General features: G+C 39.0%; 1 protein-coding gene across 1 annotated transcript; it reads right to left on the bottom strand.

The window, feature by feature from the left end:
• Positions 1-1,804: 1,804 nt before the first annotated feature.
• Positions 1,805-4,034, bottom strand: LOC147544709 (uncharacterized). Its single transcript, XM_086637416.1, has one exon. The coding sequence runs from the start codon at positions 3,980-3,982 to the stop codon at positions 2,138-2,140; it is 1,845 nt and encodes a 614-aa protein (XP_086493542.1). The 5' UTR covers positions 3,983-4,034; the 3' UTR covers positions 1,805-2,137.
• Between the last annotated feature and the right edge of the window lie 6,871 nt (positions 4,035-10,905).

Here is a 10,905-nt window from a genome sequence, read left to right on the forward strand (position 1 = left end):
TGAAACCAAATTGCTTTCGCAAACGTGCAATGCAACATAACATGATTTATGGTCTCCTCATCATTACAGTTCACACAGGAGTAATTATTACCGATGAATTTGCCGATCCTTGATTTTACTGGTAAGCAATTCGTACAGCACTTCCATAGGAATAGTTTGATCCTAGGAATAGTATTCATATTCCATATGAAAAACCAGTCCATCTGGTCCTGCGTATTATAGATAGTATTGGTGCGTAAAAAATTGTACATGGATTTAAGAGAGAAGTTACCTGATTTAGTCAATGTCCATATAGCTTTATCTTCATCATTAGGATTTAGGTTGATGCTGAGTATCGCCCTGCAAATCTCATTAGTAAAATACATATTTATTTCAGGGTGTTAACATGAGAGCTGCACTAGAGCTAGAGCCGGACTTACCGTGCGCGTAAGAGACTCGTACGGACCTCTCAGTTCTAGACTTAAGTGAAATGGTTCTTCTGGATTCACTTCCCTGATGACTTGGATACGGTTGACCCATTTGATTCTTAGTCTTTTTTTTGACTTATTGACTTGATCAGTGACCAATATTTCGATCATCGGAAATCTTATGGTTTCAGTCGAAAAAAAGGGAGAGACAGAGAGATTCCAGAGAGAGAAATTCGAGAGAGGGAAAGAGAGAGATTCCAGAGAGAGAAATTTGAGAGAGAGAAAAAATGATGGTTGTTGTGGTCGTAATGGTGGCCGAAGATGGGAGAAGATGAGAAATAATTTTGATTCCCCAAAAATTTGACAAACTTATTATTTCGCTTTAAAATTGTGTACCCCAATCTTTTTTGTGTCCTCCAAAATGTCGGCCTTGTGACTATTATCTTGTCGTTTTATGGTCAATATCATTTGATGACTAAGCTTGTCATTGGATATTCGAATATTCGACATTCGATCCGCATCCGTATTCGAATTCTAAAAAAGTATCTGAAATTTCGGATATCAGATATGGATTTGGATATTCCTTATCGAATATATGCTTATCGGATTCGGATATGGATACACTAATATTTGATCCGATAAATATCGGTATCCGATAAATAATATAAAAAATAATAAAAATAATAATAAAAATTTAAATTTATTCCTAATAACATATAAAATATATGGTTGAGATTTATTATCTAGATCTAATGGTTAAGAATTTAAAGAAGAAATTTAAGATTTTGTTAAAGTTTCAGATATCGGATATTGATTTATAATTCGATATTGATTTATAATATCCGTTGGATAATTATCGGATTCGGATATACCTATATCCGATCCGATAAGCTACCGTTTACAGGTCTATATGATGACCCTTCTTCTTTCAGAAAGCTATGAAAGCATCCATTGCAAAATAGGTCTTTTTAAGAGCTCTATTGTTGAGATAGGTCAAATTTAGGGTTTCTAGAGATTGAGAGAACCATAATTGTCTCCGTATTTCCTCATTCCGTTTGACAATAAAATTTATTTGGGAGGTTTCAGTAGAGGCAACGCCCGAACTTTTTAAAGGTAATGGTGCTCAAGACAATTTCTTTTATAACATATCTTGCTTGGTTAGGGACAATGCCAAGGTAATTCCCATTCAATTTTGACCTAACGGCACAATAGGCGTTATTGTGCCGTTAGGTCCTTGCAGACCAGCATCTTCTTCTTCCTCATTGTCTGAAACTGACTTGTCTGATCCGAAATAATCCAATATCTACTCGAACAAGCCATTCAGACAAGTTAAACAAAAACAAACATTCTAATATATGACATGGAGACAGTTGAGACCTTGGATCAGATTTTAGAACTGACTGGAGAAAACAATATACCATAGCCAATATGATAATAGTCTAAAATATGAACATATGGACATGGTAACATACATGCTCCTAAACAAGGCAATAAGGCTGCGGCTAAACTGTACTTAGTAATGCTAGATTCTCCAAGAGCAACAAGCAAGCATAGACAAAACATTAGATGTAACTTTAACATGAAACTATATTCTTTCCGGCATCCAAAGTAAACATATTAAGGTTTTTCTTTGGAGCTAGAACATTAATTCATTCGAACAAATTTGACTTCGTGAATCAAATTCATTAATCAAAACCATATGTGTTTCCATTTAAGACATAAAAACTTGTTCAATCTTTTACCCCAATAACTTCACCATCAATGATAGCATGTCTCATAAGAACAATCTCTTTAACTAAATTCCTGTATGTAAATGGTCTAACAGCAGCTCTTAAGAATAGTTCTGGTGGAATTCGACTCTTCTTGATCCTCCTCTTCGGTCCCTTTCCCACAATACTAAATTCTTCTTTCTTCGTCTTCACATTTCTTCTCTCATTCATCTCTCTCATTCTTGATTCTCTATCGTACTTCTCATTTGCCTCGTCTTCCATGGCTTTCATTTGCTTCTTATAACGTTCTGTCATCGTTGTTACACTTTTCGTTACGAAACTTTCCATTGCATCCGAGCTTTGCACCGCCTTATTAAACTCTTTTTCCCAATATTTCTCATTCTCTTCTGTGGTTTCTTCTCTCTCATCCTCAATCCCATTTTCTTCATCTTCACTCTCATTCTCATTCTCATTCTCATCCTCATCCTCATCCTCATCCTCAAGTTCCCCTACATCTTCCTCGATTACGAACTCTTCATCTCCACTACCCTCTTCATCTTCAATCCAATCGACAATTTCGCTTTCATTCTTTACATTTTCCTCTTCCTCTTCATCAGGAGCATCACAACCTAACTCCATTTCTTCTAATTTCGCTTTCCATTCTTTTGTATAAGGATGCAAAAGTGGGTATGGATGATTAGTTAACAAAAATTCCAAACATTTTGATTTCTTCTCATCATTCATCTTCTCATAAGCATTCACAACATCATCCACAAAAGATTTAGGGTTTATCCTAACAATCTTACATAACCCACCAAAATATGTACACATTTCAACTCTACCATCTTCATTTTCCAATTCAAATTGGAAATTCTGTTCTGAACTTGGATCAAGAAGAGGAACTAACCCTTTGAGAAAATCAATTTGAGGTTCAAATCTACATTGATAAACAGGTCTTTTCACATAAATTATATCAGGTCTCATCCAAGCTGCACATTTAGTAATCAAAGATCTTGTTTTGTTTCCTAATCTACCCATTAAATTCCATTTATCCAATCTATCTTCCCCTGTTTCAACAACAACCTCTGAAACTAATGTCCATTGTTGCCATGGAAGTTCTGTAACTTTCCACTTTGGATGTCTAACAAAAACCCAGAAATGTTTAAGCCCTAATTTCTTATCCAATGCAGTCAATCTCACACTAAAATCACTAGCCATATCAAATTTCTCAATTACTTCCCATTCTTCATGATTTTTCACTTCTCCTATCATTGTTACACATTCATCTGAAAATCTTCCACGAACTGGTTCACCCACGACGATTCCTCGCCAAGCGAACGGACCATATTCACCGTATTTGTACCAATCATATGGATGTCGTAAATTAGGATCATCTTTTTCCATGAATCTAACCATTCGATCATAACCTAAACCAATCATTTCAAGTTCATCTTCTGAAAAATTATCAGCTTGATTACGATTAGGGTTTTTGAGACGGTAGAAGAGATTTTCAGCAAGTCTTTGGCTTTTCCTACGAGCATTCTTTTTAGCTTCACGTCTGATTTCAGAATTTCCTTCAATTCTTCCTGTAGATGGTCCACCAGGTTTTTTCTTGCTACGGCCGGCACAAACGCTAGGGTTACGACGACGTTGACTGACATTTTCGTTATTGGGGGAGAAATTGAAGTTAGGGTTATGAAAAATAGCTCGAATTTGGAGGGTTCTAGAAATTTTCTTACTAGGACGAGTAAGGGTTAGGGTTTTAGAATGATATTTGGAGATGTTAGAGTGAGAAGAAAGCCATTGACAGGAAGAGGGAGAGGAGTGGTTTAGGGTTTTAGGGAAGATAAAACTAGAAGAGAGCATTTGGAATTGTGAAGAAAAGCTTTTGGTTGTAACTGTATGTAGCAAAAAAGAGGAAATTGAAAGAGACTTTATCACAAAACAGTATAAATAGTTTGTTAGAGGCGCTCCCCTCACTGTCTACTTGTGCTTTGGTGTTTGCCCTTATTAATTGATTTTACTATCGAGTCTGGATTATTAAATTTAGGCAATTTATTTTTTCACTCAATAATTGAGAATCACTTAAAATTAGGGTGATAGTTCAACAACAAAAAAAAAAAGGGTTATTTCCCTAATGGCCCCCAACTTTGTGACCAGCTTCCCACTTAGCACCCTACTTTACGAGAAATATCCACATGGTCTCCTTCCGTTATAACACCGTTACTCTCTCTCTTCAATTTCTTTTCTCTCTCCTCCAACATGTTTTCTCTCTCTGCCACGTCGTTAAAACCAGTCACATCATCGTCTTCACCGGCAGGATCGCCGGCCGGCCAAATTTTCGGCCGGCGACCTTCAAATTTTTTTTTTCTCCCTTCTCTCTCTCTCTAAACTCCGGCGAAGGTTCCCTTCGCCGGAGCTAGGTCTGTTCGTGACCAGATCAGGGTCTGTTCTTGATGAACAGACCTTGCTCCGGCGAAGGTTTCCCTTCGTCGGAGTTTAGAGAGAGAGGAGAGAGAATTTTTTTTTTTAGAAAGAGAAAAAAAAAGTTTGAAGGTCGCCCGCCGACCGGCGACCCTGCCGGTGAAGACGATGATGTGGCTGTTTTAACGACGTGGCAGAGAGAGAAAACATGTTGGAGGAGAGAGAAAAGAAATGGAAGAGAGAGAGTAACGGTGTTATAACGGAAGGGGGCCATATGGGTATTTCTCGTAAAGTAGGGAGCCACGCGGGAAGCTGGTCACAAAGTTGGGGGCCATTAGGGAAATAACCCAAAAAAAACTTAAAATTAGGGTGAAAGTAAGTGCGTACGAGTGAGTCCCAATTTTTTTTTTTTTTGTTGAAAGTCAAAGATATTATTAATAAATAAGAGTACGGTTGCAATACATATTCAAAATAAGTTTGAGAATAAATTTTCAGGATCTATTACATTGATGTATCCGAGCCCGTTTCGCGAGTTTGTCATCTAGTTTAGTGTGATTTCTGGCAATGTATGAGAATTGAATGCTAGTAAGAAGCGGTATGAGAGCTTCGACTTGCTTCATGTGGGTGACAGAATGCCAGTTGATCGTTTGTTGGGATCTTGAAGATGATGGATTAGGCTTTGATTGTCGCTTTCAATTATGGCGTGCGTGTATTAATGATCAATTGCCCAACGAATGCCTGAAACAATGGCATTGGCTTCACTTTCCTTGCTAGTGCAAGCTTTGAGAGTGTCTACTTTTGCTTCAACAAATTTGGTCTGAGAATCATGAGCACTAAGACTAATACCAATACAATTGTTAATATCTGTGAACGAAGCATCAATATTAATTTTGAAGTAAGGGTGAGCTGGATGCTTCCAATTGTTAGATCGAACCTAGTTGTTAATCTTAATAATACTAGGAACTCGAGGAAGTGGTAGAATCTAATTAATAACTTGAGAAGGTTTACTTATGATATGTCCCGACTTGGAGTTTGCATTTTCTTCACTTACGTTATAAGTATTATAAGAGACATAATAATCATTTATCTAATTTAGAATTGACCAATATAACCCTACCTAAAAACTAGAATCATAATAACATTATTGATAAATACAAATTTCCTATGGCTTTAACGAAAAAAATTCCCCCTTCATCACTCCTCCTTTACATAAGCCCTTCTTTTATATACTTTTGTTTTTTTTAAGGGAATACATTAACATAAAAGAGTCTTTTACAGTAAACTAAGAGGAAAAACATAAATACAGTAAGTAACGTAATACATCAAAATATCAAAACTGAAGAGGTGCATTGTATAACTTCTGTTTGTAGAGCAGTCTTCATTCTGTAGCTTCCAAGGCTGGCAGCTCTTCTTGAGTAAGGTACCATATTTAATCTTGAGAGTCCGTCTGGTAGCTATAAAGATGAAGCTCGTATATAACTTCTTGTAATACTTAAGATGGATTAAACATACACCCAAAATTTCCGGAAGAAACGAGAGTGTCTGCAAGATGGAATCATAGGATGATTCCGAGATATCCCGCCAGTATTCTCCATATACAGTGACCATATCCGATCGAATTCTACAATGTAGAAACAGTTCAGACACCTGGGAAATGGGATCGCCGTCAAATTGAACATGTTACAAAACTTGGAATCAGAGTTAAATCTATAATATCACCATAGACACATGAACTCAACAAAAATTGAGATGGAAGATAAGTAACATAACCTGCGCGACTAAGATGGGGATAAAAATACATCGAAGAGTGCAGACCGAGATCGAAGGAAAGTTTAGATATATGCTTATTATTACTGGTCCGATTGAAAGGCGTAGGTGGCTAGCAAATGAACGATACATGTACCTAAACTGATATCGGTTAAAGATGGATGAAACTAGCAAGGATGGCCGATCAAATTGATCGTAAGTAGTTCGACCGAAAGTAGAACACATGACTCTTTGATTAAGTATATATCTGATAGACAGCTGAAGTAGATTGGCCTGTGTCGAAAGAATTAGGCGAGTAAAGAGATTAAGCCTAGGTTTGTTTAATAATGATGAGAGAGAAGTATAATATGACGTCAACTTCAACATATTGATTATAAGTGAAAGTAGGAATACTCTAAGATGGGTATACTTTAAGATAGGAATAGATAGCTAACGATTAATAACATGCAAGATGATATTAAGTGAAAATATCTAAAGGAAAATTAGTACCAAGATTAGGGTTAATATAAACGTCCCTCTGATCTTCGATCTAGTACTTGTTCTGATCGAGATTCAAAGCAAAGTGGCCCCTGGGTTGATTGCGCTAAATACCTTCGCATATCACCGTGATCCTTGTCTTTTGCTTGTTGTCCGATTTTTTAGATAGTTAATGTACTAGAGAGAGAGATTTGATAGTGTTTATTTTTTTATGAAAAGCTCCAGTTTTTTAGCGTTTGGGATTAGTTGATCATTAAACTTCCTGGGTTGATCTTTATGTGTAGTGGTTGGTGGTTTAGATCTGGGATTGCATGTGAAAATTGATGGTGGGATGGTGGAGGATTTGCAGGGAAGGGTGGTGGTTTAGGTTTTTGGTTCTGGGGGAAAAAGGAGGGGGAGAGTCTCTCTCTCCTAAAAAACCCCAATTTCCTTAGTGTTAGGAAAGTGAGATAGATCTTATATACTTTTGTTCTCATCTCCTTTTTTTATCACAGAATATCTCCACCTCTCTGTTAATCTTGTTGTCTACATAAATCTTGAACTTTTTTCGCCATGTGTTTTAACACAAAGTATTTATAAATCCTCATCATTTTTTTAACTACGATCATAAACTTATAGTGCTTTTAGATGCAAGATTTCAAAGTTGCGTGATGTCAGAAAGTCATTTTTCGTGTATCTTTAAAAAAAAATTGATTTTGTAACCCTCTTGAATGTTCTTCCTTAATGAATAATGATCTGAGATTGGGGGAGAGATGTCAAAAAGATATTGCGACCCTCAAGCAGGTCGTGTTGCAGGGTTTGATGAAGTAATTCAGTGAGAGTGTGAAAGGATCGTCCCTTTTTTAGGTCAAACTTAATATGCTTATAAGCACTGACAAGGCACGACTAAGATGATACAACGTGAGGACACTGGCTTGATGAGAGTCACGTGTTATGACTTTTAGAGGATAATATTTGTTTGTGTACGTATCTTCTGACATCAAAAGATCTTATAACATAACTGATGATACACAAAATTTCCAGATGTTGACTGACGTCAAGAAGTCAAGAATAAACCAGAAGTTCGACGGGTCAACCCGACTTAAGGCAGCAGGATCGCTGAACCTACAATGATCCACCATCTACGCCTAAAACTGGGAGGTCAGCCAGGATCAGCTAAGAGGTATCACCTCTGTTTCGCTTACAACACGATCAAATCAGTCGTGGAATCTCTAAAGGAATGAGGGGGGTCCACGTAAGCTAGGTCGATGCCTCACACCCTAAACTAGGGAGGCAGAAACGCGTTGCAAGCTTACCGACTCAATCCCGGAATCTCCCTAACAGATCTCAGTCGGTTAAAGATCTTAAGTTTTCAAGTAAGCTCGGACTTCAAGAGTCTTGAAAGAAGAAACATCTCCTAGAAGATCTATCACCTCGGCAGGATATCTACAAAGTATCCTTGAACTTAGGAACTTCTATTTATCCAGGGTACGAGATAAACTACAATGAAAACCCTAACCACGAACAGTGGGAAACTTCCCTAAACGTTGGATCACGACCGCCTCATCTACACCGTCTATCACAGTCGGTCAAATTTAACCTATAAAAGGGCCCCCATCGTCTTCCTGATGCTAGGGATGTCAATGGGGAGGGTTTGGGACGGTTCATCCCCTTCCCAACTCTGTCCCGTTAGCAAACGGGTTTTACCATTACCGTCCCAATAATTAATCGGGGCGGATATTCAATTACCATACCCGCCCCAATTAAAAATTGCTAAACCACCGCCCCGCCCCGTTTAATATAACATGAGTCGGGTCGGGTTCAAACAAAATATTTTTGTGTTTTGTTTCACAAAAGTTATTTTAGTTTGAAGTAACACAACAATCGTTAACAAAATTTCATAAGACTTTGAGTTTATCAATCATAAACACTACAACTACTTAAATAATATAACATAACATAGTTAAATTGATAATATAAGATTAAAGTTTTAGAAACATAACCTTAAATAAAACATATATTTAATATATATGGTACTAATCGGTTCGGGGCGGAGTTTACTATCTAATACCAAACCCGCCCCGAACCCGATTATTTGTTTCAACTTCATACCAAACCCGAACCGTTTAATAAACCGGTCGGTCGGTAAAACCTGTTCCATTAGGGGCGGGTTTGGGAAAAAAACCGCCGGCTCAGACCAAATTGCCACCCCTACCCGATGCAGCGCGTGCTGATGTCAAAAATTGGCCTTCCGTTATATTAGCATGAAAAAGGGAGTTGATGCATGACAACCTCCGTTATGTGCGATTGTTCTGTTAGATTGTTCTGTTAGATTGAGTGTTGCTCAGCCTGATGTTCCTGCTTCCAGCTTTGCTTCTCCTTATATCAGCTCCTCTTCCATACTCCTTGCTCCTGCTCCTGCTCCTTGCTCCTACTCCTTGCTCCTTGCTCTCGCTCCTTGCTCTACTGTTCCTGTTCGTCTGAGCCCGAGGGGGGAAAACCTGCAAAGGGTTCGAAAACCGCTCCGATGCTCAAGCCAGTCAATATGCTCTTGGCAGTAAAAGAATGAATATTGATTGATCCTTTTGGGGGGCGAGTTATGGGAACTCTGAGTTTCCTATGATCTTTTTAGGGTAAAAAGATCGTGTCCTGTGTAGGACGATGTGGGGGGCCTTTTATAGGCGATGTTAGGCCGACTGTGACTAGCGGCGGTGATGACGCGGTTGCCGTCAATCCAGAGGGAAAGTTTCCTCCCTTGAGTATCTTGGGTTTCGCTTAGAGTCTATCTCGGATCTTGGATAAGTAGAAGTTCCTAAGTTCAAGGATCCTTCGTTGATATCTTGTCGGTGTGATAGATTCTAAAGGAGAAGTTTCCTCCTTTAGTTACGTGGAGCCCAAGATGGCTTAAACACTTCGAGATGTGTAGCCGACTGAGATCTTTCTGGAAGATTCAGGATTAAGTCAGTAGATCGCTTAGCGTTGCTGCCTCCCCAGTTCTGGGCGTAAGACATTGGCCGGACCTGTTTGGACCCCCTTACTCCTCTGAAGACCCCAGGGCTGATCTGTCTGTGCCAAGGGCGTATCGCAGGGTTAGTTTCTTCTGGCCGACCTCCCAGTTAGGGGAATATCCGGTGGACCGTCAGGGGCTCAGTTGTCCTGCTACCTTAAGCCGGTTTGACCCAGTTGACTTCAGGTCTGATCTTGACTCTTCAGACGTTAGTCAACGTCTGAATATTTTATGCATCATGATGAGTCCCGCCACTCCTTAGTTGAAAGTAACGAGACTGAGGAGTAGATGTAACTCGTGTGTTTTAAACATTGAAGACCCTGTAGTCGAGGATTTTACCTGGACCAGAGCTGTTCGTGAAACTTGGCCTTTTTTCCGGTTTTCCAGAGGTGCGTATTCCTGAGCTGGTAGGGACTGCTGGTGGTAAAACTTCCTTTTTCTAAGCCGTGTTTGCCATAACTAATTTGAGTTGTGTTTGTCTTGGATTGATGGAGACGTGGTTTGTTCTCCCGAGACACGTTCTGACTTCTGCTTGAGCAATTAATCTTCTTTCCATGCGTGATTTTGTGACATCACATTTTTTATCTTCTGATCACGCATTTCGACGCTGATCTTTTGGGTTGTTGCACACGGCAGTCACTTTGGCATACGTGGACACTTAGTGTCTTGCTAGTGGTGAGACTATCACGTCTCCTTGAATTTCGCTAACGCCTCTTCTGGATTGACCGTTTCGAGCCGTGGGTTCTTCTTAGTTATTATGACTCTGCGCGTTCCCGAGGTGCATTCATTCTTAGCCTTTAATGACCCGTCGTTTGTTTACCTTCTCATCATCAAAAGCTTGAGAAAAGAAAGTCTTTCCTTTATAAATTCCTTTTTTCCTTTCGCTCTTTACCTTCTATTTTCATCGGAGGTCCGAGATGAGGCCCTTGTTCGAATTCATGCTTGGCGTTTTCTTTGGTGATGTTTTTCCGATGATGGAGATAGTTAAGGGTAACTTTTCCGACAATGGAGATAGTTACCCGGGATACTAATTTGGGTCTAACCCCAAAAATGGTGGTTTGCCTAGGTGTCAATAAGGGCATTCCCGTCAACAGAGGATCGCCTTTGCTGGAATGTCCCTTCGAAGTTCTGATTC

The sequence above is a fragment of the Eschscholzia californica genome, unplaced genomic scaffold (genome assembly GCF_041429995.1).
Source record: "Eschscholzia californica isolate CP2 unplaced genomic scaffold, dmEscCali1.0.p SCAF_4, whole genome shotgun sequence".
Classification (NCBI taxonomy): domain Eukaryota; kingdom Viridiplantae; phylum Streptophyta; class Magnoliopsida; order Ranunculales; family Papaveraceae; genus Eschscholzia; species Eschscholzia californica.

Bases quoted from the DNA above. Each gene is read 5' to 3' on its own strand.
- LOC147544709 (XM_086637416.1), bottom strand. From the start codon at position 3,982: ATGCTCTCTTCTAGTTTTATCTTCCCTAAAACCCTAAACCACTCCTCT.